This window comes from Equus quagga, chromosome 7, assembly GCF_021613505.1.
Source record: "Equus quagga isolate Etosha38 chromosome 7, UCLA_HA_Equagga_1.0, whole genome shotgun sequence".
NCBI lineage: Eukaryota > Metazoa > Chordata > Mammalia > Perissodactyla > Equidae > Equus > Equus quagga.
The window spans coordinates 30,710,143-30,737,473 of record NC_060273.1 but is presented as its reverse complement, the minus strand read 5'-3'; the positions used below and the strand labels follow the sequence as shown (position 1 = coordinate 30,737,473).

The window sequence follows — 27,331 nt, the reverse complement described above, 5'->3', positions numbered from 1 at the left end:
CCAGCTGCACCCTCCCCTCTCTTTTGGGTACCCCGTTCCTCTGCCACCTTCACTTTGAGTCTGAGAAGAGCAGAGCTCTCTAAGGGGAGTCCAGTCCATCCCCCGTTTGCAGCATTTCCCGGGCCCCACAGAGGAGGTGTAGGCAGTGCCAGCAGCTGTGTAGATTCCTCTCTGGCTGTCCCCGTCTCTGTCTTTGTCCTGCTCCTTGTCACTGACTGAGCCATTTGTCTGGAGTCTCTAATTAGAGGGACACTGGCAGGTTTCGTCTTTAATTACCATGTTATTGGGACCTTGTTAGTTCTGTGGCTGAGGCCCGAGTGAGGCGATGTCAGTAATGCCTTTGACCCTTTGCCGCGGCTGAGTCTTCTCTGTCGTCTTGCCTTTGGGTTTGATGCATTGTGGGGCCTGACCCCCTCCCTCTTAGATATCCTGGCCTGACACGGCCTGTGGGGCTGGGCTGATCTTTGTGGGTTCATTTGCCAAACTCTTGGCAATAGGATCTGAAGGAAGCAGGCAGTGGGCGTTGCTGTGCTCCTGGGTCGTGCCGGGTCCTCCTGCAGACGTCTTAGCGGAGCTCGGAGGGGGAGCCGGTCCCCGTGGCAGGAGGTGCCCACGGCCAGGCTTGGGCAGAGCAGTTGGACGTTCTGATTTTCTCAGGTGAGAACCTGTTAGGTGAGAATGGTATGACAGTATTTTTTTAAACTAGAATCTTATTGAGGTGTCATTTACTAATAGTAAAATGCAAAACCTTAATGTACAGCTCGTGGACACTTTACCTAAGTACTATCCGTGTTGCCAGAAGTGAAGTCCCCCTGTGTGCCTCCCCGTCAGTCCCCACCCCACCGGAGGCAGCCACTGTTCAGACCTCTTTTACCGTAGATAAGTCTTGCCGATTCTGGAACTTAATCATCTCATAAGAAAGAGAACAGACCACTGATCCCACAGCGACGTAGGTGAACCTTAAACGTGTCAAACCAAGCGTGCCAGAAAGAAGAGACTCCGGCGGCTGCCGCGGCCTCTACTCTCCTCTGCCGTTGTCGAGTGCCGTCTGCTGGTCCAGCCACAGTGTGGGTCTGGTCCAGTTCTTGGCCTCACAAGTATGGCTGGTAGAGGGCTCCTGTACAAGTCCGTTGGAGGACACGTGCATTTGCGTCCTTGTGCTCATCCTGGGAGCAGAGTGGCTGTGCCGTGAGCTTGCTGGGAAGCCGCTGGGAAGCCGCTGGTTGCCCTGCTGCCAGCCCCGCACGACGAGGCCCGCGCTCGTCTGTCCCCGGCGCTGCTGTTGTCGTCGGCCCTTTGGCCCTGGTGGGGGCCAGGCCCTGCTCCCGCTTCCCATGGGCTGCCCGTAACTGAGTGCGTCGAGTGCCTCCTCGTGTGCTCTGGGCTGCTCAGGCTCTTGTGAAAGGCTCTCAGGATAGCTGTTAGTTACAGTTTTCTGTCTATTTGTTCATAATCTTTATCCCTTTTTCTGTCTTTTTAAAAAATAATTTTTAGAGGAGCTAAAATTAATAGCTTAAGGAAATGGGCCCTTTGTCTGAAAACGTGGTTTCCCAGTTTGACATTTTTCCTCTATTTGGTTATAAAGTTTTCTGCCACACATTAATTTCTACTTTTTATCTAGTTGAATACGTCAGCCTTTTCTTTTAGTGCTTCTGTGTTGTTTGTTTTTGTATGAGTGTGGAAAGGACTTTCTCTTTCCTGAGTCACTAAAATGTTCTCCCGTGTTTTCCTCTGTCTTGATTTTATGTTTTCTGTCTAACACCTTTGCCCCACTGAGACTGTCTTTTGATAGGAGCTATGAATTAGGTTTCGTTTCATGTTTTTGCCAGAGAGCTTCCTGGTTGTCCTAACGTGGTTTTGTGAATAGCCAGTCTTTTCTCTAAGCCAATTTCCTATATGAATTTGAGTCTCCATTAGGAGTGTCAGATTCCATGTCATTGTTTTGACAGTAATAACACCACCTTGCTTTAGTTGTTGGAGCTGTGTGCTGTGGTTTAAATACCCAGCCAGCAACTTTCTCATTACATTTTTAATGTATTTCCTGACATCTTGTTTGTTTATTTTTCCATGTGAACTTCAAGTTCAGTTTCTCTACTTCCACAGAACTGGGGTTTTAGTTGGCAGCACCTTAACCACATGGGGAACGTTGGCGTCTTTATGACGCTGATTCCCAGATGCTTTCCCGGAATGTGCCTGTTTGTTGGTTTTTCTTTTGTAATCCTTAGTATTTAAAATAATCTTCATATAGATTTTACACCATTCTTTTTACTCATTTTTATCTTTTTTTGTTGTTTTTGTTGGGATCTTTTCTTCCACTATATCTGCTAACATTTCATCTTGTGCACCACAATAATAGTCACATCTAATCTATGAAACAGAGGAATAAGTCCTTGTTCAAAATCACAGTTGAGAGCATGGGCTCTGAATCAGGCAGATGTGGTTTCTAATCTTGGTTCTGATTTTACGGAGCCCACTTTCTTAGCCTTTCTAAGCCTCCTTTCCTTTACTGGCTGTGACAGAGGTGCTGGGCCAAGCTCAGCAGTGCTTTGTAAGCGTGCTGGATAAGGAGTACGTCATCCTGGCTTCTCGGCGCCCTCCCAGGAGCACTCGCCCATACCCTGGGAGGTCTGATGACGGCCATTGCTTCCAGTGTATCTTTTAAGTGTGGTCCCTCCTTTCCAAACTCCTCTGTCTTTCCAGGGCTGAGGGCCCCCCTCACTCACTTGTCAGCAGACCTGAATGTTCTGGGCCCGGGGGTTCCTCTGCAGCTGTCTTGGCCTCAGCCTCTTCCTCGGCCCAGGCTGGCAGGGGCATGGCAGGCACATCATGCTCTCTTGCTGCAGCAAGCTGCATCCTGTGCATCTCCCAGCCCTCAGGTGCTCTGGCCTCTTCGTCTGCCATTCGTTTCATTTGTTTGTTCATTTAAAACTTTTTTGCTGACCCCTCCTGGGAATTAGATACTCTGCTGGGACTTTGTGTGGCCATTGCCCTCCTGCAGCACACCACCTGAGGGGACAGGAAGTGAGTGGCATGTTATAGGGCATGCTGTGATGGAAGGAAGCTGAGGTGCTGTGGAAACATCTGGGCTGGGGAGGGGCTGGGCAGTTGGCAGAGTCATTCTCCAGAGGCATCTCGAAGAGGAAACCTGAAGGGACAGTGGAAGAGACCAGTAGGGAAGAGAAAGGGCATCTAGACAAGCGGATGACTTGAGTGGAGGCTGGGGGAAAGGAGAGACCCTGGACAAGGGGCTGCAGGCGGTCAGTGCCCTTCTGAGGGAGGTGTGCCCCAAGCGGAACCTTGGCTCCCTCTTAGGGAGTGGTCACTTGGTGACTGCCCCCAGCTTACTTTCCTCTTCTCCTCAGTGACTCAGCTTAGAGGTCTGGGCTTCCCGCTCACTGTGCCTCACTGTGGGCCAGAGGAGGCCTGCAGAGAGAGGAGCAGTGTGGTCCAGCTCTCCTTGGCCCGGCCCGGAGTCACTGCCCTGCCTGGAAGCCCGAGTGCCGTGGGGATCTTCTTCTCTAAGATGCCTCCTAAGCACTTCACATGATTATCATTTAAATGGGGCCTTTTCTACACTGTGATGAAGTTTGGGCTCAGCTCCTTGCTTGTGTAGCTTTGGGATGCTAATCTCATCGACAGATGGCCACTTTGAAATCCATTTCCTATGAAGAATTTGTGTAAAGAGAAGCACTTTTCTTTGTCACCAGCCTGTTTTCTCCTATTGCTTGGTGCAGTATGCCTTTGGGATTGCTGAGCGGGACGGCTTCTCCTGAAAGGCAGTGGTGATGTGTGCACAGGAGGGGGGAGGAGAGTGACTCACTGAGACAAGCCCACAGCTTTCAACATGGTGACTCTTCTTCAGTGTCTGTGGGACGCCCACAGGGTACTGCGGAAGGTGCCCAGCAGTGTCACCCCAGAAGCATCGGAAGCCTGCCCTTCGTTGTGTCTGTGGGGCCTCACCTCTGCCCCTGTGGGCTGCGTCCCTGAGGGCACGTGCACATAAACTCCTGCTCCTGTCTGTGTTTCTGGGACTTCTGCTTCCTGCCTGCCAAGAAGTTGGATCCCCTTTCTGCGTCAGACTTTTCTGGTAAATCAGAGTAACCTTGGTGTCAGCGTGGTGAGTATTTTTCACTGATGAGCCAGCACGTGGATCAGCAAGGGCTGAGCACCGGTGCCTGTTGAGTTTGTCTCGAGTGTTGCCTTCTGCCACGCCCACAGATGTGGACTCTGATTCACTGACTGTGCACGTGGGGCTATGGTGACACGATGCACCTCCTCTCCTTGAATTTGTGTAAGAAGCTCATGGGGTAGGGATGTTGAGCCCCATCTGTAGACGAGGAGATTTACACGGAGGCATCTACTCCACAGCAGAATACACCTTCTTCTCCAGTGCATGTGGAACAGTGTTCAGGAACTCAATCAAAAGGAAATTTGGAAATTTACGAATAGGTAGATATTAACGTACTCCTTAATAACAAGTGACTCAAAGAAGAAATCACAGAGGAAATTAGAAAATACTTTGTGGTGAACGAGAATGGAAACATAACACGTAAGGCTTATGGGATACAGCCAAAGCAGTGCTCAGAGGTAAGTTGATAGCTGTACATACCTACATTGAAAAAGAAGAAAGATCTCAAATCAAAACTTAACTTTCCATCTCGTAACAAGCTAGGAAAAACTGCAGAAGGAAGGACATACTAAAGATTACAGATGAACAAAATAGAGACTAGAGAAATGATAGAGAAAAACAACAAACAAAAAGCTAGTTTTTTGAAAAGATGTATACAGTTGACAAACTTTTAGCTAGACTGACTGAGCCAACATGAGAGAAGTCTCATATCAATAAAATCAGGAATGAAAGTAGGACATTATTATTGACCTTACGGAAATATAAAGGATTATAAGAGAATACTATGAACTATTGTATACCAACAAATGAGATAATCTACATGAAATGGACAAATTCCTAGAAATACACAAATTACCAAAACTGACTCAAAAGAAATGGAAAATCTGAATAGACCTATAATAATAAATCAACAACCAAAGTATTTCTAATGAAGAAAAGCCCAGGACTAGATGGCTTCACTGGTGAATTCTACCTTACGTCTAAAGAAGGAATTAACATCAGCTAATTAGGAATTAACACCCACCTCATTTTAGGGTGCTAAGACAACTTCAAAAGAATAAATTTGGATCCCTGTCTTAAACCATGTGCAAAAAGTGACTCAAATGGATTGAAGGCCTAAATGCAAGAACCAAAACGATAAAACTCTTAGAAGAAATGTTGGTGTTATATATCTTTGTGAACTTGTTTTGGGTAATGGTTTCTTAAATATGATGCCAAAAGCATAAGCAACAAAAGAAAAGATAAATAAAATGGGTTTCATCAAAGTTAAAAACTTAAGTGTATCAAAGGACATTTATCAAGAAAGTAAAAAGTCAATCCATAGAATGGGAGAAAATAGTTGCAAAGCGTGTATCTGATAAGGATTTGGTATCCAGAATATATAAAGAATTCTTGCAACTCTACATCAAAAAGACAAACAACACAATTTAAAAATGGACAAAGGACTTGAATAGACATTTCTCTAAAGAAGACATAGAAATGACGAACAAGGACATGAGAAGATGCTCAGCATCACTAATCAGTAGAGAGACGGGGATCAAAATCACAGTGAGACACCAGTTTCCACCCACTAGGACGCCTGCTATCAAAACAATGGGAAACGAGTGTAGGTGAGGATGCAGAGAAATTCTGCCCTTGTGCTTTGCTGGCAGGATGTAACATGGTGCAGGTGCTGTGGAAGACAGTGTGACTTGAACAGACACTTGTACACCCGTCTTCAGAAACAGCAGCATTATTCGCAATAGTCAAAAGCTGGAAGCAGCCCAAGTGTCCGTTGATGGATGGATGGATAAATAAAATGTGATTTATCCATACAATGGGATATTGTTCATCCTTGCAAAGGAATAGCATTCTGACTCATGCTACATCATAGATGAACCTTGAGTGTATCATGCTAAGTGAAATAAGCTAGTCACAAGTGGACAAATATTATGTGAGGTCCCTAGAGTCATCAAATTCAGAGACAGAAAGTAGAATGGTGGGCGCCAGGGGCTGGGGGAGGGGGATGGGAGTTGGAGCTAATAGGGACAGAGTTTCAGTTTGGGAAGATGGAAAGTTCTGGAGATGGACGGTGGGGATGGTTACACAAAAGTGTGAATGTACCAATGCCCCTGAATTGCACCCCTAGAAATGCTTAAAATTTTATGTTATGTATATCTTACCACAAAAGCAAGGAACAAAGGACTTAAGTAGACATTTCTATAAATGGCCAGCAAGCACACAAAAAGCATTAAAGCTACGGTGGGATAGCCCTTCACCCCCGCTAGGGTGGTGATGATTATATGTCATACGTAACAATAAAGTTACATAGATAATTATATGTTATTACAGAATACTTTTTATAGTAATTTAAAAAGCAGAAAATAATGAGCATTGCTGAGGATGTGGAGGAGTGGGAACCCTCATAGGTTGCTGGTGGGGACGTAAACTGGTGCAGCCACTGTGGGATGTAGTCTGGCAGCTCCTCAAAGCGTTAAACGTGGAGTGACCATGTGACCCAGCAGTTCCACGCCTAGGCATATATCCAAGAGAACTGAAAACACGTTCACACAGAACTCTGCATTTGAGTGTTCATAGCAGTGTCGTCACAACAGGTAAAGGCGGAAAGAACTCAGACGTGCATCAGCGGATGGATAGACAGATGGGTTGTGGGCCATCCATCCGGTGGGCTGTTGCTCACCCGTAAAGGCACTGCGGCGCTGATGCGGGGGCAGTAAGGGTGAACCTCGTGGAGGACGCCAGTGTGTGTGCTTCCCGTAACACGACATGGCCCAGCAGGCGAAGCAGTAGAACCCGGAAGTATATGAGTGGTCGCCAGGGGCCGGGGGCGGGGCACGGTGGGCAGGGACTGCTCCTGGGTGCGGGGTTTCTTTTTGGGGTGGTGAAGATCTTCTTAAATTAGTGTCCATCTTCAGACAGCGTTGTGACTTGACTGAAAACCACTCAGTTGTTTACTTTAGAATGGTTAAAATAGTGGATGCTATGTAAATTTTATCTCAGTGAAGACAGAGTCAGTTATTCAAAAGATTTTGTAATGTTAATTGATGCCTGAGAAGCAAATGAGGCTCGTGGAGATGCCCCCTGAAGTAAGCTCGTGTCCCTGTGTGTAAGTCGGGTGGGTGGGGAGGCCTCGGCGTGTGGCGGGTCTTCTGGCCCCTGGCCGTTTGGGGCGAGGTGAAGGTGAGCGGAGGGTGCTCCTGGCGCGAGGTCCGTGCTGGAGTGGAATGAAGACGAACAGAGTCTGAGCTCAGTGCTGGGAGCTCCTCGGGGAGGGGACACGCCATCCGCTCAGGCTCCTGGGAGCTCGGTCCCTCATGTGTAAACAGGGGCCTTGCAGCGGGTACTCTCGATTTGCTGTTTCTCCCTTGAAATGCCCAGTTGTGTAATTTGCTGTAAAGGGGTCATTTCACAGAAGACAGTCTTTCAGTCACAAGCGCTTAGTCTCTGATGTGTGGGGTCATGTTCAGGATGAGCTCAGAGCCACACGGGAGACAGACATGGGCCTTCTCCCGGCTGGTCGTCCGTGTCTCTGCTTTGGTAGCAGGTCTCTGTATTTCTCTGGTTGCTGGAGTCTTGTGTCTGTGGGCAAAGCAAGGCTGGACCTTTGAGCACTTTATGGAATTTAAATCCTTTTGCCCGTCCTCTTGGCCTCTGCTGGTAAGACACTTTCTTCAGCCCCAACACCGGCCTGTGGATACGGGTCAATGTTTTTCATCCAGCGGCTCTGTAACAGCTGGGCAGAGAATGCCCGAGACTCACTGTGGCCTGTGCTGAGCCCTATGGGGGAGAACGTCCAGGGTGGACATCGCCCGGGGAGGAACCAGGGGGGTTAGAAGGCCTCGAGGAATGCTGGGAAGGGTGGGCTGCACACCTGCCCCTGTGGGCCCTGGTACAGGGCTGGCTGTGTGGCTGGGGAGCGAGGTTGGGGACAGCCGTGAGAGGCAAGAACGAGGCCCTGTGGCGCTTGCACTGCTTGTGTGTTCCAGGACGTGTGTCTTTTCTGCTGTGAGCTCCTTGGGGCATTCACCGTTGTATCTCCTGTGCCTGGCTTGGTGGCTGACACACAGTAGGTGCTCAGTTTGCATCAATTTATTGGCCAGTAAACAGTGAGTCCGTGGCTCCCTGTGTGAGCTAGTGACGACTGGTGTAGGGTCAGGACTGAGATAGACTGAGCTGGCACTCTCTCTGCATCACTGACTTCCTCTCCAGAGCCCGGGCGTCCCCATCTCCACCGGGGCTGATGATGAGACTTGGCTTGGCCAGGTGGGTGACATTAAATAGACCGTACATGCTACCAGGTGACGCTCATGGCACTTGCTGGGTGCTGTTGCTCAGGAGGTGGTGGCGCTGTTGAAGCGCTCTTGTGTCCGACATGGCGCACGGCTCCCGAGGGTCCCAGGGTGCAGGTCCCCTCCGTGACAGTCACGCCCTCACCTAGGCCCGCTGTTTGTTCCAGCTCCTTCCTCTTTCTGCTCCGAGTCCCACGATGGCTCCCGCACTTCCAGTGCTGCCTGCAGCCTGGCGGCGGGAAGCCGAGGTGCAGCTGCGGGGGGTGTGAGCTAAACTCCAGTGTCTGTTTCTCAGAAGGGGATTGCCCTGGGGTTGAGTTTCCCCCGAGTGGCACGGGTGAATGGCGGAGGTCTGCTGTCGGCGCCCGGCTCGTCTCGAGTCTGCTGCAGCTGATGGGCCAGCTTGGTGTGAGCGCCGCAGCCGCCGAGCGTGCCCTCTCGCCCGGCCTGTGGGAGACTGCGGTGCTGGGCACAGATACGGGGCGCGATGATCTCACCGCCCATGCCTCCTTGGAAATGTCTCCCGCTTCCTGCCGCGGTCCCCCTCATGTCCGGCTTGCATGGGGACCCGAGGCCGCTCCCAGGACCTGACGGTCACCGACCCCTCCACGCCTGGTGGTGGGGCCATGTGACACTCCTGGCACTGATGTGGTTGTCCCCACGGTTGGTCAGGCTCCTCTCCTCCCAGAATTTCAGAAAACTAAGTAAGTATTCATTGTTACACCAGACCTTTATTTTTCTACCCTCTCTATTGAGACACTTGTAAACTTTGCCGCTGAATTGCATTGACCAGAGTCTGTTGAACATAGTTGAATGTCCACAGCCGCTCCATTGTGCCCCTCTGCCCCCTGCCCGGCACTGGGCCTCAGAGCACCCATGGGGCGGACGGATGAGATGGCCTTCTGTTAACTTCCAACGAGAAATGGAATCTGCCTGGGTGTCGGTGTCCTGCAGGGTTCTTTCCCCAGAGTGGGGGCTGTGCTGAAGCTCAGGCCTCACCCGGAGGGCAGTCCCCGTGGAGTCACTACGCTGGTGATGAGGTGACTCCTCCCTGTTCCCCAAGATGAACTCCGGTTCTTGATCCTTGCCCCTTGCATCCCTGGCGGTCCCTGTGCGGTTCTTCCCTGGCTGGCCTGACTCGCGGGTGGGTGTGGGTGGGCTCGTCTTTCCAGGCCCCTTGGTCTCGGTGCACGTTGTTGTGGTTAGGTTTCACCCCAGATGGGAGTCTCTGGTGTCTTTTTACTGCCTTTTCTGGAACCCTGTGTGGTGCTTGCCCTGTGCCATGAAGTTGCATCTCAGGCGCTAGGTGGGCTCTGCCCAGCATTGCCGCCTCATTTGTGCTGTCCTCCTTTCAGACTGATACTCACTCTTGGCGTGTGACTAGGGCCTCTGAGTGACACCTCTTCCAGGGAGCCTTCCCCACCGTGTCCGAGCTCATGTGCCCTTCCAGAGACTCACTGCCTTTCCTGTCTGAGCGCCTTTGTTGGCTCCTGGGCCGCAGCCTTGCCTTCTCACTAAACAAACAGCAGAGCTCCTCGGGCAGAGACCTCCTGTTTTCACTTTATTGTCACCTAGGATACTCGGCAGCAAGTCCATAAGAAGGTACCCCATAGACACTTGAAAGCTGATCAGCAGAAATTACTTGGAAGATTGGAAAGGAGTGCCTGCAATGCGTCAGGGAATCCCTTAGTTTCTTTACAAAAAGCTGTTCCCGATCTGAAGAGTCTGGAGACACCTCTGTTGGTCTCCTCGGTTCACCGTCCTGCGCTGGTGAGCGGGGGAGACCAGATTGGAACCCACGTCTGACCCAGATCCTGCCACCTGCAGTGCTCCTGCCTCCTCAACCCCAGCCCCAGGGAGCTCCGTCCAGGTGGTCGTCTTGTTATACTTGGAGTCCCCTGACGCTGCCCCCGCGCGGCCTCCTCCACCCACACCCGCCTTGGAACTGCAGAGGTGCGGTGGGCGGCGCGGCGGCCTCCCCCTGTGAGCGCCAGCCAGCCCTCCGAGCATGGGGGCGTTTACCCAGCACCCCCTCCCGAAGTGTAAGCAGAGCAGCCCTCCAGCAGTCCCGACGAGCACTAACCCTGCCTTTTAAAGGTCATTTCTGTCTCAGTCAGTTCTTAAAGTTCAAGAGGAAATAAACTACTTAGAGCTGGCATTTCTCAAGTCAAGTGTCAACTCTCCAAGCCCCCGAGCCTGGGGTGAGGAGGAAGTGAGATTAATAAGTGAGTTACTGTGTTGACATAGTGATGGGTGAGCAGATGCTCCCCTTACTCTCACCTCTCAGTGAAAAGGATAAAAGAGAAACTAGTAATTTTTAAAATCTCATTTTCTCCTTTCATTTATTTGAGCATGGGAAATGCTTTAGAGATGTTTATTAGAGGAGTGACAGCATTTAGGGGGCTTGTCAGCCATGGTTCCCTGGGTATCACATGCAGAGAGGCATTGCTCCTCCCGCAGGGGAGCCCCCGTGTAGCGCCCATGATCTGCATGCCTGGTGGGGGCTCCTCTCCAGTGGGGAGACAGCAGTAGTCCAGGAGACAGTGGATGTCAGCATGCCCATGAAGGTACCACACCTAACTGACTATTGAGTTCTTGTGCTTTGGGTCGAGGACAGCAAAATCGATGGGAAAATAAACAGGCAGAATGGGCTGTATTAATCAGGTACTGCCAAGGCAGCTGGCGGGACTGTAATGGGGTGCGGTGTCGATCGAGTGCAGGTAGGCCGCCTCTGCTTGCCGATGCGCTGCGATCGATCGCGGGCATGTTGGGAACCTCAGCATCAGAGTCACTAATTGGGCTATTGGACGCCTCCGCAGGGAGATGCAGGGAGATCATGCCATCTCCTCTTTTACCCGCTCGGCTGTCCCGCTCTCACAGCCCCTACTTCCCACACGTCCGCTGGGGCTCTTCCCTCCTTGGCCGGGTCCTTCTGTTGGCCTCCTGCCCTGGCTTGGACGGCTTCGGAGACGTCGGGCCAGAGCCCAGCTCCCCGCGCGTGGGGCCTGAGCCTCCTCCTGGGCCTAATTCTCTTTTCCCTCCCAGCGTCTTGCATCTGCCACATCCCTGATTGTCTGTACCTCTGTTTTTTGTCTGTCTCCTGCACTAGATGGTGAACTCCTTGAGGGCAGGAGCCGTGATATTAAAAAAATTTTTGTATTGTCTTATTTGTGTCTATTTCTGAAGCAAAGCCCAAGGCTGGACACGCAGGCGTGCTCCCTATATTGAATGCAGGAATAGTGCGTCCCTCAGCCTCCTCGCTCAGCTCTTGGGCGTGCACAGTCTCTCCACTCCAGGTGGATGGGGGAGACGCAGGGATAATTTGGGGTAATTTATTTTTCTCATCCCACAGCATCCAATTTTTGGCGGTCATTCCATACCTCTTTAAATGGCCTTGTTTGAATTTGAGGTTTGGTTTTGTGCCACTAGGAGGAGGTGGACCATAATGTTCTAGCAAGCAAGTGGTGACATATCAGCAGCTACCAGGCACCCTCCATGGAGCACGTGTGCATCAGCCTCACCCTGCCTTGGCGTGGGGGGACTCACCTCCAGGAGTTATATTATAAGGGCTGCTCCACTATGTGTCCCAGCAGCATGGCCTTCTCTGGTCTCTTGGGGAGATGGAACGATGGAAGGTCCTGACCTGGGGTCTCTTCTTGGGCTCCCACCTGGAGCCGGGCCCAGCAGAAGTCACAGATGTGCCCTGGGTGAGTATGAATGTTGGCCACTGGGGGCCCTTCTGTGTGTACCCTGCCTGCCTCCCTTCCTCCTCTCCACACTCAGGGTGCATCTTGTTGCCGCTGAGAGCCGTGGATCAAGGCCCTTTACACCTGCATCCGTACCCCCAGGGAAGGTGCTGTTGTTCTGAGTTATGCTTCTGCAGCTGGAGCTCAGACAGGCGTGTGCGCCAGGCCACAGAGCATGTCATGGCAGGGGCAGCATCGTGTCCAGATGTGCCAGACTCAAATGTCCATGCTTGCACCACAGTGTCCTCTTGCATGTCTCTCATGTGGACTGTCCACGCTTCATAGATGTGTCAAGGTTTCTAGAGAGACAGAGCTGTGAGAACTGGGCCTGAGGCTGACATTTCCTCACTGTGTGCTCTGCCTCTTTTTCATGAATGTTTCTTATCAAGACCAAGATTGTCCAGGTGTCTGTGAAGGCAGATGCTTCTCTAGGCCCCAAACTCCCTATGCTCTTATCTTTTTACCCTCCCTGCCTTACAGCAGAGACCACATTTGGTTTAGTGCCTAGTACCTGAGGTTGGATGCTTGGTACCTGAAGCTTAGTGCTTAGTACTTGAGGCTTGGTACTTAGTACCTATGATGTGGTGCTTAGTACTGAAGGCTCAATGCTTAGTGACCAAGTTTCAGTGCTTAGTACTTGAGGCTTAGTGCTTGAAACGTGAGACTAAGTGCTTAGTACCTGAGGCTCAATGCTTAGTACCTGAAGCTCAGTGTTTATTAACTGAGGCTCAGTACTCAGTGATGCTGCTTGGACAAGGATATTGGACGTCTTTGCAGAGCTGTTTTAAGCATGTGTTTACTCAGGTCACTGTCTGGGGCTGGTTTGAGTGTTTGAAGCTTGTTTATTTTTTGCATCTCTGTATCACCCTGGGTGTAGTGGTGGCCTTAATTATCTGTCTACCATCACTTTCCCGTGAGACTGCTGGCTCTTGGAGGCTGGAGCTCTAGCGTATGGGCAGTTGCTCAGTAGGACTTGGGGGGCTGACTTACCCTCTGACCTTTGCTGTGTCCTCATTTTCTGGGTCTCAGTGGCCTGGGGCCGGGGAGCTTACTCTGCTGTGTGCCTGGCCCCGGCACTGGGGTGCTCCGGGCTTGCCTGTGTGGGCTCTCCACCCCTGCGATTTGGAGGCAGCCCCACCCATGCGATTACAGGTTGGTAACTGATCAGCTAAATTGGATTATTCATTACGGTTGGGATTGAATTGAAATTGCAAAGGGTAATTTTCCTTCTCACATTTCAAGGTCAGATGAGAGTATTTACTGTGTGGCCTCTGTTTATTTGGGAATGCAAATTGAATTTGGTGATTCGAATTGATGAGATGTTAGGAATGGAGAGCGCATCAGAGGTGGCTCAGCAGAAATGACTGGGAGGCCAGACTGCAGCTTTGTGGCCTGCTCCCTTGGCCGTTCCTTTGATTGGTAATTACTTCAGCCTTTGTGTTTCTTATTCTCTGGTTTTGTTTCCGCTGTTTGGATTTTTTTTTCTCAGAGAAATGTGCAGTGACGCTTGGAGGCATTTAAGATTGGAATTAGATGGTGTAAATAAAGACAGCTGCGTGCCATACTGGGCCCAGGCGGTGTGGGGCAAGGCCCACTGCTCCCTCTCCAAGGAGCAGGACCCGGAGAGGCAGACTGCCCACAGCCTGCCCTCCTGTCTCTGGTCCCCTGCCATCTCCCCACATGCCAAACCTACCACTTGGCAAGACCAATGGAGCCTGTGGTCCCCTTACTGTACCCGAGACCTGATCTCAATGGTGTTGGTTGAGGCTGGCCACGCGGTGAGAGGGCACCCCCATGTGTAGACGGGGCTCTGGGTCTGCATAGGAGCCTGGCTTGCCACCTCCCAGCTCTGTGACTCCAGCAAGGCTCGTTCCCTCATTGGGGAAATAGGGACATGACGGTAGCAATACCCACTCCTCTCAGATTCTTGTGGGCATTCAGCAAGATCCGGTTGTAAGAGCGTCCTTTGAGTTCTGAGACTTACGGCACTCCTGGCTCCTGACCTCTTCTGCTTGTTTCTTTAGTCCCACGGGAAGTTTCAGAGAGGTAAATCGTGATGTCAGTCCCCACCAACTCTTTCTCAAGGCCGCCTCCTCAGGCACTCAGGAAAGCCCAGCCTCGCTTCTCCAGCCCATTTGAGTACGGAGGGTGGGTTCCCGCCCGGCCCCCCCCGCCCCCCCCGCCCCGCCCCTGTGCAAGCAGGGGCAGGGGAGGGGAGTTCACACTTTGAATTCCCTCTGCCAGCTCCCGGCTTTGCACGTGCACGTGTCTTGTTGGGCAGGCAGAGATCAGTGTCTCCCTCATCAACGAGGAGTTGGCAGTCAGATGCGGCTGTTTCCTTGCTTCCCTCCTCTTGGAAGTCGCTGTTAGTTCCCCTGTCATGAGCGCCCCGGGATTGCAGTGGACTGCGTCCTGGCGGTGCTGGCCTCCAGGCCGCACCGCTCACTGGCTTGGTAGGGACATGGCAATAGGAGCCTGGGTGTGGCCCCTCCTCTGGGACCCTTGCGTTCTGGGGGAGCATTTCTGAAACCAGTGCTTGTGGAGCTGCTGTGTGACTCCCGGCCAGGTGCCCTGTCCATGTGGCCGGGCCCATGTTCCCTGTGGCTGCAGCATGTGTACGCAGGGCTTGGGACGCCGTCCTGGCACACATCTCTGCGGGGGGTACTCAGGAAGTCATTCTCTTTCAGAATTCGCTTAGCGCTCTTCATCGGCAGATGCTTCAGAGCGGGGCAGGCCAGACCCCCCCCTCAGCCTGGCCTCCAGGGCATCTCTGCGCAGCTTGCTGCCCTTGCCTGCCCCCTCAGACAGTCTGAACCCCGTCTGTGTCCCTTGCTTTCCACTCCCAGGAACCTCCCTGCCACGTGCCTGTCCCCTCCCTGTGGGATCGTGAATTCCGCATCACCTGGTTGGCCCTGCTGTCATTCCTCTCTTGGCCTGTCTCCTCTCTTCTTTGATGAGTCCAGGAGCCCCGGCTTTCCATGGACTTGGACTTCGGTCTCAGACTTACTGTGAACTGCGGGTGTGCAGTGGTGAGTACACACACCGTCTCTGCCCTGGTGGACACGGAGGGGAGAGAGGCGCTGACAGCTAACGCTCGTCAGTGAGGCAGACGGTGATGTGAAGGACAAGACCGGGCCCCGCGCGAGATTGGGAGGGTCTGGAGCACGGTGGCAGGAGGGAAGGTGGCCTGAGGTGGGCGTCACCTGAGGCTCCAGCGTGCTCGTGAGTAGACGGATGGCAGGGCTTTCCAGGCTGTGTGCACAGCACGAGCGATGACCTGGGGGCAGAGCTGGGCCCTGCAGAGGTGGCATGACTGGCTGGAAGACATCCCTGCCGGAGGTGGAAGTGGCGGAGGCGGGGAGGGGGGTGAAGATGAGTTCAGCTGGGTCTGGCCTGCACATGGCTGTTTGCGTGTGACTGTCGCCGGCGGCTGGTAGAAAAGGAGCCGTGGCATGTTGGGGCTGCCTTTTAAGGTGGGTTTGCATGTTTGGTCAGGGGGGTATGGGATGGGTAGACTGCAGTGGGGGCCAGTGGGGAGGGGCGGCTGGGACCAGCCTGGCGGTACGCATGAGCAGCTGGGCTCAGGACCTGTGGAGGGGGAGTTGTCAGGTCTGCTGAGGCCTGGCAAGGTGGAGAGGGGCAGGGGGGCTGGAAGGTAGCACCAGGGTTCCAGCCTGTGCAGCTGGTAAGTGGTGACACCCTTCGCAAGGGTAGGAAGATTCGAGCAAGAGCAGACCCTCGGGGTCGAGGCAGAGTCCGGCCTTCCCTCACGGGGCGGCAGCCTGCCTGGGAGCCTTGTGGCCCGGGCCCGGCTCCTTCCCTTGCCTCTCCGCCTATTCTGTGCGCTGACCTCGGCTGGTTTTCGTTGTCTCAAGATCCCCCTTCTGGTGTTGGTCCCTCCTCATCTGCCTCTGCAGCGCCTCCCTCAGAAGGTCTTCCCTCCAGAAAGGCTCTTGTGTGAACCGTGGCCCTGTCCTTCCTTGGCCTGTGGCCCACGCCCCCAGGGCTTCTCTCATCTTTCCTGCAGAGATGCTCTTGTAGACCGCCCAGGCTGAGGACGCAGCTGAGGGTGTGAGGATCTTGCTGTGAGCTCTCCTTGCTGTTGTGCAGCACAGCTTCCTGCGGTGGCCTTTAGGATGGGACGAGGCAGACCCACCTGGGCCTGTGGCCCTGTGCAGTGAGGGCCTTGGGACAGCATTTTGTGGCTGCCTTGGCCCCTCCTGGAGGGCGGGCGTGGGGCCTCTGCTCCTGCAGCTGGTAGCACGCTCCTCCCGCCCGGCGGGGCCTTTCTTGGAGAGTCCTCCTCACTCCGGGTGCTGCTTAAGCATATTTGGAAACGGACACCCTGGTGGAGGACCGGGAGTGCGCCTGTGGTTGAGTCCCACAGGATGGGTGCGAGGAGGCCGCCGTGGCACGGCTCCTCCCTGCCGGCCTGGTGTGGGCGAGTGCTCTCCCGGTTAGCACGCTGTCTGCTGCTGCTTGGTGTTTTGTTGCACTTGGAGTTGTGCGGTTCATCTGCTGTTCACCCTCCAGGCCGCAGCTTCCAGAATAACCCTAAGACCGCGAGGAAATCTCTGTGGCACAGGAGCCGGCCTCAGTGCCGCAGCCGCTCTGCAGGCTGCCTCCTGAATAGTAGGTCACCTGTCACTGAAGCCCCTCTGGGTGGAAGCCGACCACTCACCAAGCAGCCCTGTCCACCCCTGGGTGGCTCTGCGAGAGATTTCTCATCACTAGAGTCTAACGGCCCTCTCCCTGTCACTCTCAGACCACCTGAAGGCAGTGTGGGAGCCAGCTGCCGTGCCGTCCCCTGGGCCCGCCCAGGCTCTCCTCAGACGGGGAGGCCTCCAGCACTCTTTGCTTGCCCCTTGCTCTGCTCTTGGGCCCCTCCAGGTTGTCCCTTTCATGGCTCTGCACACATGGTGCCCTGTGCCTCAAAGGCTCCCTCTGGCTGGGTCTCATCTCCTGCTGCTTCTCCCCACCTCACCTGCTGCCCCGGGGCATCTTGGCTGCCCTTTCCTGTCGGGCTGGTGGTGACCTTGCTGTCAGCAGAAACTCTGACATCCTTTTGGTACGTGCTGCAGCTCAGTCGTGTCCCCGAGTCCTGATGGCACGCAGGGCGGGGGTCCTGGGCCTGGGAGCAGCACCTGACCTACGTGCCAATCATACTCACCGTGTCGGACCAGCCAGCTCTTACCCACTGTCCCCTCCTGGGACCTTAGCTCTGCCCTGTCCTTTTCACAGCCCTTCCCTGCCATTTGCTCAACAAGCAGACTTCTAGAATTTTCAGCTTCTGAAGATTCGCTGATGAGCTGCAATGGAGCCAAGACTTCCTCTTCCTCCCCCCGCCCCATACAGTCTTGGGGAGGGCTGAGGAGATGACGTCTGAGCACCAGATGGGTGCAGAGCAGGTCCTCCGGGCTGAGTCCAGGCCTGGGTGTGTCCTTTCCTTCCTGACATAGCACAGCTGGCCGTTTATGCCCCAGACAGAGAGCTGAGTCACCTGTTTGATGGTGGCTTGTCTTGGCCTGACTGGTGGCCCCATGGGGTGCCCGGGGCATAGTGCTGGAGAAACTGGAGGCGGGCATTCCCATGTCCTGGTTGGGGCAGAGCGGCCTCAAGTGGATTTGCTTGTTGGTAAAATGGAGAGCTTAAAGATTGCATGTGTTCCTCTAGCCCTAAGAGTCAGGTGCATTAGGGGTTTTGCAGAAGTGTGAGTAAAATTTTCTTAATGTTTCCTAGCTTCCTTCAAGAGTGTGATTACTCGGAATCCGTGTGCAAGTGCCATCGTATTTACAGCTTGACCTGTTGGAGACCTCTAGCGGGCTCACGTGTGCAGTCCGGGCAGTGCCCCTGGGCACTTGTCAGAAACAGCTCTCAGTGTGGTCCATGCTTACATGTGAACGTCTCTTCCAAGTGTTATGGATTCGAAGGTTGACCCGCTGTAGAGTTCTTATTCTGAATTTGGGTCTGGCTGTGGCCGTTGGCGTGTTTACACCCTCTGTGTTGACGTGCCAGGCAAGAGTTAGCATGAAGCCCTCGCCCCACACCAAGCCTCGAGCCAGGGCTCGACAGGGGTGACTGTCCTTCCTGGGACGGACAGCACCACCCTTGTCTGCTCCACAGAGGTGATGGCCAGGCCTTCGGGCCTTCTGTCACAGGGAACGTCTGTGACAGCTGTTGGTACCTATGCTCTTTCCTGGGCATCGAGGACAGCTCGGGGTGGCAGGCTGGAGTTGGGAGAAGGTAGACAAAGAGACCGTGGGACTGGCCGGGTCTTGCGGGGCCAGAGCCGGAATCAGCGCTGTCTCGAAGAAGGTCATTAAAACGTCTCCCGCCGCTTCAGAGTGTGCTGTGTCCTTTCATTGTTGCTTGGAGGCCGCTATTCTTGGGCCGGGAGCTTTCTGATGAAGATTCCATTAAGGGGACTGCAGTGGCCCATCGGAGTACAAAGATGGGTTCTCAAAGGCTCAGCCCTTGTTTCCGTCAGCAGATACCAGCTCGAAAAGGCATTGATCGATAAACACGCCCGACTTCTCCTTTAAGAACTGAGAACTTCATTTTGAAGTCCCAAAGGTTCTCGGAAATGCCAGTGACCTCAGAGTTCAACTTAAGCATGGAACTCGAGGTTTAATTTTTTATGAGTTTTCTCTTCTTCACTTCACAAGAAAGGCTGAGTTTGAACGGAGAGAACGTCCCTGGCAGAGGGGTGCTGGTGTTGGGGATCAGGGCTCTGGGGTTTGGCAGGCCAGACGCTTCCGCGCTGCAGGGAGGTCCCTCCCGGGTGTGGGCAGAGCTGCAGACGTCCCTTTCTGGCCCCACATCAGTGCTTCCTGCCCCAGTGGCGTGCGAGGATCGAGGATCAGGGAGGCCACCTGTTGGCAGGTGGTTTGAAAATCTCATTTGGGGCAGTTTGACTGGATTCCGTGTGGAAGGCCAGCCCCTGCCTGTGCCGGACGGTCCAGTGACTCTCATTGCCCGAGGGCCTCACTCTCTGTCCTCCCTCTGTCCTGCGGCGCTCCGGCCCCCTTCCCTGAGCCTGCCGCGTGCTGTTGCTCTGCTTCCCATGGGATTATGTATGAAACGTGAACCCCTCCTGGCTGCTGACCCCCATCTGCCAGCCCGCTGCTGCTTTCCTTGGTACTGAACGGACGTCCTGAGAAGGTGGCCGGTGCTGCCTTAGTTCTCCTCACTTTATCTTGCGCCCTTCCCAGTCTGCTCCTCGTGCGCTTCCCTTCTGCACCTGTTCTGACCCCTCCATGCCCCTCCCAGGCGGCTCTGGGCCCTCGGGGAGCTTCTACCCTGTCGCCTGCTGTCGCCTCTGGAGGGCCGCTCTTCTCCCTGTGGTTTCTGAGGGTCCCCGAGTCAGAGGCCCCTCCTTGACGACCCGGCGTGTCCTTGCCTCTGGGTCCTTTCCGCCTCTTCCCCTGCACGTCCTCTCTCCAGGCGACCCAGCGGACCTCGATTTGCCTCCTGTCCCTCCTCTGCCCACTGTAGTTCCTGCTATTTCTGTGGACAGCAGCCTCCCTTTCCCATGCTCGGCTTTCCTGCTGGCGTCCTGTGGCCTGTCCAGTGGGGACGCAGGGGAGATGTGGCAGGGCTGGCAGGAGGAAGGGGCGTGTTCCTTCCTTTTCCTGGAATGGGCCCGCTGGCGTCCTTTCGCTTCCCTGATTAGTGGCCGTCACTCCCAGCAGCAGCTGATGCCCGTTCGCAGTTTTCCTGGCGCTCAGGGCCCCAGCTCAGCAGGCTGGTGCTCTTCCGAAGCCTGGGTCTGACCCCGGCGGTGCCTCCCCAGAGGTCCAAGTTCCCGTTCTCTAAGTGTCTAGATTTAATGGTTGCACCCTCTTCCCTTGGTTCTCACAGCCCAAGGAGTGGAGGCTCCTTCCTGAAGTTGCTGCCTCCTTCATACCATAGGGGTCTCTTTCCTTCCCTTCCAGTTCCCTGCTACAGCTTTTTCCGGGTTAGCGGCACTTGGTGTCACCTGCCTTCTGTCATGTGCAGGTGTCTGTGCCTGAGGTGCACACCCTGGGACGAGAGCCGTGTGGTTGGGCGTGTGCTGGTGGTGGATCCCTGCTGTTTCTCCAGGGCCTGGGGAAGCTTGTCGCTGCGACTCCGTGGACGCTGAGTGAATGAATGAGTAGATCTGAGCGCTGATGGTCCTGAGCGAGGCTCTACAGAGTGTTCAGCAGCACCGTCTCCTGGAATATGCTGAAGTTGGACTTTTAGGTCTAGCTCTGTCTGTTAAAAAATTGAGTACGTGAGAACTGTCAGGCCTCATGCCAGGCCGTGGGGATGTGGGGTGATGCAGGGCTAGCAGGCCTGAGGAGAGGGCTCGTCCTGTGGGCCCGGGCCGGCCGGGAGGCGCTCAGGCCGGGTCTGCAGTGGGGCTGCCCTCCCGGTGCTGACCCTGCTGGTGTGCGGCGTCCTTCAGGGTCGAGTACCCTCCGGCTTCATTCCTTCCCGTCCTGATTGCATGCGAAGCATTTTGTCATCAGGAGAGACAGGTTTTCTTTCTAGCCGGGCATCGGAGCTTTGCCAACCTGGGCTCAACCCCAAAGCCCTGAGGGGCTCTGTCATCTTCCTGGGGCGCTGCCAGACACGACTGGCGCTGCATACTGCAGGTGACGCATTGGTTTTTATGACATCTTAGGACTGGGCTGGGCACTCCCTGTCACCTCCTCCCAAGGGGCTGAGGCCCCCCAGCGTTTCAGGGACCTGCACAGGGAGCTGACAGCCAGCAGACTCAGATGCAGGTGTCCTGTGTAGGCCTGCCCCAGCTCTGCTGCCCTGGGCCCAGGTCCCTGGTGCCAGGGGGTACTCTCAGCTCTGCACGGGCGGGCAGCAGTCACCCCTTCTGTGGTATACTTGACCTACTTGTGGTGGGGAGGCCTCCAGTTTGACCCCACACAATATGAGTGCATCATGCTCCTGAAACTGTGGGGCTTGGGCTTTGTCAGCCACCCCCAAGGCTGTCCCCAACAAGTGTGAGCTCAGGACAGCTTCTCAGAGCAGCCCCTCCCCCCTGAGCCTAGTCACCTGAAAGATGGCATTGGCCACATTCTTGCCTTTGCGTGCCTGAGCCGGGTAGGAGGGCCAGTCTCTGATTAAGCCATGGTGGTGGAACGGTGATTTGAAGCACTCGCACATTTCCCCACCTGAACTCGAGGATTCTGGGGTCCATTTCACAGCCCTTGATTATTGGCCTATAAAGAGTTCCGAATTGAACTAGAACTGAAAATAACCTCTTAATATGTCTCTTTCAAATGAGTATTTGTACTTGTTTTTTATTTTATGCTTTTGGTTATGAAGCACCTAGAGGTGGCAGGTGCAGGTGGCCAGCTGTGCGGTTGGGTTAAGTATTAGTGTAAGACTGCCATGGCTCCATCAAGACAAAATGTGAGGCCCGTGAAGTGAGAGCGTTGGCCTAGCTCCGGGGGGTCTGAGGCCTTGCTGTGGGCCGTCTCGGGTGGCCCAGAGAGGGGCTCTCTGCCGAGTCTCTTGTAAGGATCTGTTTTCAAACTCTGCTTACCTGCTTAAAGAATTAGACTAAATTGTAATGAAAAACCCAGTACTCACTCAGACGTGAAACAGAACAAATGAGCACGTTGCAGGCCACTTGAGAGAAAGTGTGCTCTGCCATCCCTGTGAATTAAAGTTTCCTTGGAATCGTGTAATTAAAGCAAAAAGGAAATAATTGGATGGCAAGAAGGCTACCAGACTGCAGGTGTCATCCATAGCCACTCATCTGAAGTTGGACATTTTCAAAGCAGTGTCATTGTTCTCACTGATTGTCAACTCAGGTAAACTTTACAGTTGTCACCTTGTAACATAATCCTAGTAATGTCCTGTTTCTGTTTTTTTCTTTTGAGATTTTAAGACTTTCCTTTTGGCAGAGGTTTCCTCTACTTAAAGCAATAGCATGAACACCTAGTTCCCCACCCACAATTGATTATGCGCCCGGCCCCACACCCACCTGCAGGCTCGGCTGCTTTCCCAGGATGGCTTCCCCTTTGGTCCCTCTACAGAGATCCCTTCCTGGGAGTCATCCTGGTCATCGTCCCCTCATGCACGCACACGGGGGAGTCTACCTGTGGGCCTGGGGGGAGGCAACATTGGGGGTGCAGAGTCATGGGAGTCATGGGGTCTTCCCGCTAGTTTTGGGCCCTGGCTGCCATTTGCTGTGGTTCTTGGGCTGGCTTCCAAGGAACGTGTAGGGTCAAGCCAGGTGCAGAGGATAGCCCTGGGGTGGGACCATGAAGGACTGATGGCTTAGTGAGAGAAAGCGAGGCGAAGACCGAACTCTGAAGGCACTTGGCTGCTGTGCCAAGAAGTGGGGATGTCAGCGTGTGGGTGGTTGGGAGTGGGAGAGGCCTCTGCATCAGGGTCCCGTCCTTATCTGGGGTCTGAAAGCATGGCCAGGGGGCAGTTACTGCAACAGCAGTAATGCAGGTGGGAAAGGACGAGTGCGTGAACTGAGGTCGAGGCGCTGGGAGCGTGGAGGGGCAGGAGGTGCGTAAAGTGGAATGGAGAGGAAGCGTCAGCCCGCCGAGGGTCCGCGGGAGCAGGCCTGTCCCAGCCTGGCCCCTTGGGAGGAGCCCCACAGGAGGCGTCTGGGCCCCGTGTTGGAGGTCTTGCCGGTGTTCGCCTTTGCACAGTGATTCTGGAGTGGCCCCCACACCACGCTGCACATCTGCAGCACTGCGATTCGGAGGGAAGTGCTGGCGCTGGTGATTGCGCTCATTCAGAAGTGCCGTCTCCCGAAGCGCCCCACCGCCGACAATTTTTCCCATTGTGTGTGGAGTGAGCATCCCCTCCCCCGCTGCCTGCCGTGTTCTGGGATCACCCTGGTGTCTGTTTGAAATCCAGAAACTCCTGAAAGGCTTTAAGTAGCTATTCAGAAGTGAGGAAATGACAGTGAGCTGGCTGCACGTGCGGCTCTATTTTGGGACCTGAGTCAGAGTGCCGTCCTGGCCCTGGGGGCCCGTCGCTGGGGTGCTGTCCTGTGGCCAGGCCTCATTGCTCTGCCTTTCGCTTTTTCTTGCAGTGCCCGGGGGCTGGAGAAGGTCAGGCAGCAGCTCCAGGAGGAGGTGCGCCAGGTCAGCAGTCAGCTGCTGGAGGAGAGGAAGAGGCGGGAGACGCACGAGGCTCTGGCCCGGAGACTTCAGAAGCGGGTCCTGCTGCTGACCAAGGTACGGGACGTGGCGGGGGTGGCCAGGCCGGTCCTGCCTGCAGAGGGCTTGCCTTCCAGGTCAGCGGCTCCCAGTGCGGCCCCCATGTCCATTCTTAGTCTTTTCTCTCCAGGCCCCACGTTTGTCAAGATCCCTGCCAAACTCAGTTTGCTTCTTGGCCCCCGTGACTCACGCCCCACTTCTGGGTCAGCTGGCTTGTGGGCCGCCTGTGAGTCATGTCAGTTCAGTGGAGCGTGCCCTCCCCAGGAGGAGCATCCTGGCAGTTTAGTCAGTTGCGAGTTTATCCTGGATCACCGGGAGGGTTCTCAAATGCAAGAGCGAGTTCCCCCAACCCAGCTGTTTCCTGTTGGGACCATGGGGCCTTTCCAGACATCTCTCCAGCACTTCACTGTCCCCTCCTGGTTGGGGGGCAGAGCCTGCTGGCCTTCCCCGGTGACCTGGGCTATTGGTGTTGGCCCTGAGCCCATGTGTCTCCCCCAGTGGGGTCAGCCCTCCCTTAGGCCCGGGGGATGGGGGCAGCCTTTCCTCCTCTGATGCCCATGAGCGCAGGGTAAAGCGCAGTGGGTCTGTGGCCCAGGGTTTGTGATGAAAACCCGCAAATGCACTGGGTGGCATGTGCTCTCGTTCCTGGCCTCTTCTGTGAGGGCCTGATTCCCTCTAATTGTTCTGTGCCTGATGTCTGGCTCGATAAGCAGAGTTCACTGGAGCGTGAGTTAAGGGTTTTGTGTGAGAGAGCGTTCTTTAAAATGTTGCTTTGGAGGCTGAGATTTCCGATGTGGAAGGAAAGGACCAACATTGTCCCCAAATGCTCTCTAGGTGGGGGCGAGGGTGTCTGGCTTGCTGGCAGAGAGTCCTCCGTCTGTCCTCAAGCCCGTGTTGCGGGGCTGCCCCAGCCTCGGGAAGATGGCCCACCTGGGAGTATCAGGCGTGGTGTCTGACGAGCGCTCTCCTGTTCTTCACCATTTGTGATGAAAATCTAGGCTCTTAGCTGCTGGGACCTCCTGGCTGTGAAGCTTTTATTCTTTGTTTATTCGTTTTTTGTGAGGAAGATGGGCCCTGAGCTACCATCTGCGCCCATCTTCCTCTCTTTTGTGTGTAGGCCGCCGCCGCAGCATGGCTTGATGAGCGGTGTGTAGGTCTGCACCCAGGATCCGAACCCGTGAACCCTGGGCTGCTGAAGCAGAGCATGTGAACTTAACCACTGCGCCACCAGGCCAGCCCCTATGAAACTTTTAAAAAACAAGTCATATTTCAGTTACTAAAACCCTGCTGTGTCACTCAGGGCCCTGGGTCCAGAGGCTTCCCAGGTCAGACTTGGCCCACCTCTCCACACAGGCCCCAGGTGCTGCCTCTGAAGCCCTGGCTTTGCTGGTGTCCTGCAGGGGAGGCATCCCCAAAACGTCCTCACACGCTGCCACCCGGAGCTGTCAGCTGCCTTTCCCCAAAGCAGAGGGTGCCGTCCAGGTGCCTAGTTGGCTGTGGCCAGCTACATGGAGCCAGCCTGTTATGGCCTCACTCCTCCTTCCCTTCTTTCTCGAATGTACTGTGTGTCTGCCGGTGTCTGCTTTGCACGAGGGGCCAGGATGCAGGTGTGCGGTCACAGCCCCCAGGGAGCTTACAGTCTAAGGGGACGAGAGTGGCAAGCGCACACACTGGCCAGTCGTGAAGGAAGCACATGGAGCTCATCACACGGCAGTTTCTGGAGTTGCTGGTGGCTCAGCTGAGACCTGCGGGTTCATTGTTGTGAAGGGGCGAGTGGAAAACCTGTCCTTGTGGTAGAGTGCCACGGCTAGCAGTGCCGCCAGGTCATGCCGGATATGTGGGAGCTGGAAGGAACACGATGACTTCAGTTTTGGGGGCCCGGCTTGCAGGTGGTTCAAGAACCGCAGGTGTGCCCGCCCCGGGTCACAGGTGGGCGCGAGGATGGCTGAACAACAGAGCAGCTCAGGGAAGGGGTGAGCCGGGGCGAGGCTGTGTGCGGCTGGGGCAGTGGGGCGTCTGGACGTGCCATCCTGTGAGTGAGAGACACAGGGTGGGCAGGGGTCTCTGAGGGGGGAGCACCGAGCTTTCCTGGGGTGACCAGTGGGAGGGCTTTTCCCTGTGACCTCAGGAAAGTCGCTTAGTCTTGCTGGGTCTCCATTTTCCCGTTTGCAGAGCAAACAGCTCAGGCTAGATGACCACGGGGTGTCTTGTGAGCGTGCCGGCTGTGTCTGACGCTGAAGTGGCTTAGTGCCTCATCCTGGTGGGGTCTCGTGCAGACAGTCCCACGAGGTCCTGCGACAGCCAGTGAAGGGGAGGACAGGGCAGAGGCTCTTCCAGGAAGGGAAGGTTGAGCTGTTGTGCACTCCAGCAGCCCCAGTTCTGGGTGTTCGTCTGAAGGACACGGGGCCACTGTGTTGAAGAGCTGTCTGCACCCCACACTCACTGCAGTGCCATTCACAGTGGCCAAGACGTGGCAGTGACCTGTGTCCAGCGACGGGCGATGGACACAGGAGATGTGGTTCATACACATGATGGAATGTTACTCAGCCACAGAAAAGGAAATCCTGCCCTTTGTGACGACGTGGATGGACCTTGGGGGCATTATGCTAAGTGAGATGAGACAGAAAGACAGATACTGCACGACCTCACTTAGATGTGGAGTCTAAAAACCTGACCTAGGAACAGAGCGGGCTGGTGGTCGCCAGAGCTGGGGCTGAGGGCTGGAGGAAATGGGGGAGGGCGGTCAAAAGGCATGAACTTCCGGTTTGTAAGATAAATTGAAGAAACAAGGAAAAGTACAAACCACACAAGGCTTGGTCCGACCCCTCCTCCTGAGAGGCTCTGGGTCGCCCTGTGCCACGGGGCCGCAGCTCCCCTGTCCCGGACCAGTCGTGTCCCCGGCCCGTGAGGAAGTTGTGCAGGCTGTAGGAGTCACCCTGAGAGGGAGGCTGATGACCTCATGGGCTGTTTACACGGGGCCCCCTTAGGAGGAAAGGAGGCTTCGGGAAGGTTTGTTGAGTGAGTCCAGGATTCGGCTGGTTCAGCAGGTTGAAAGCCACACTGGGAGAGGCTTTGTGGACTGATGGGATCTGATTTTGTCCTCTTCTAGGTCTTAGTAGTAGATGATGGGCCCCCTGTGGCCTGAGCCGTGGGACAGAATGGTGGCCCTTGGAGCTCTTGAGTGAGCAGCGGGCAGCCTCATCTGCTCCCTGCCTCAGTCGTGTGTGTGTGTGTGTGTGTGTGTGTGTATGTGTGTCGCTTAGAACGGCACCTGGGACACAGTGCTCTGCGTGTCCCATGTGGACGTGCACACGTACAGGGGCCTCATCTCTGCTCAAGTCCACTCCCTGTCTGTCTGGAAGGCGCCCCTTGTTCCTGACGCCTCCTCTGGCCCCAGGTGAAGCAGCCCCTTCTTTCTCCAGGCTCCTCTGGCACCTTGGCTGTGGGGTGCTGTGACAGACCGGGAGCCTGGGCTGAGCGAGCCTGGCGGGTGTTGTGGCCTGGGGCCGAGTGCAGGAGCTGTCATCGCTGCTGTTGGAGCAGGCTCACAGGCGGGCTCCGGGGCTGCTTGTCCAGCCTCTTGGCCACTCAGGGAGCTGTCCCGGCTGCATTCGGAGGACAGCCTGGGCTTTTGGGGCCTATGTCCCGTGCGAGGTTTGTCCTGGTTAACGTCCAGTTGGGGATGGCACCCCATCTGCTCTGTGGGGGTGGCAGTGGGGCCTCGTTTGGTTTCAAACGATTCTTCTTTTTTAGTAAACTTTATTTTTTAGATCACTTTTAGATTTACCTAAAAACTGTGAAGACAGTTCAGAGGGCCCCTGCACCCGGCAACCCCATCCCCATGCTTCACGTCACGTGGCACATTTGTCACCATCTTGAACCAACACTGACACGTTCTCATGAACTGAGGTCCCCACTTTCTTCACACTCCTTGAGTTTCCCTAATGCCCCCCTCTTTTCCAGGACCCCGTGCGGGGTCCCAGAAGACTTCCAGTCCTT

General features: G+C 54.8%; 1 protein-coding gene across 4 annotated transcripts in view; it reads left to right on the top strand.

The window, feature by feature from the left end:
- MAD1L1 (mitotic arrest deficient 1 like 1) overlaps positions 1-27,331 on the top strand; it is a 413,365-nt gene that overhangs the window by 136,712 nt on the left and 249,322 nt on the right. For all 4 annotated transcript variants that reach the window (XM_046666480.1, XM_046666481.1, XM_046666478.1 and 1 more), the window contains one exon: positions 23,206-23,350. In XM_046666480.1, the coding sequence (XP_046522436.1) occupies positions 23,206-23,350 (145 nt within the window). The remainder of the gene's footprint in view (positions 1-23,205; positions 23,351-27,331) is intronic.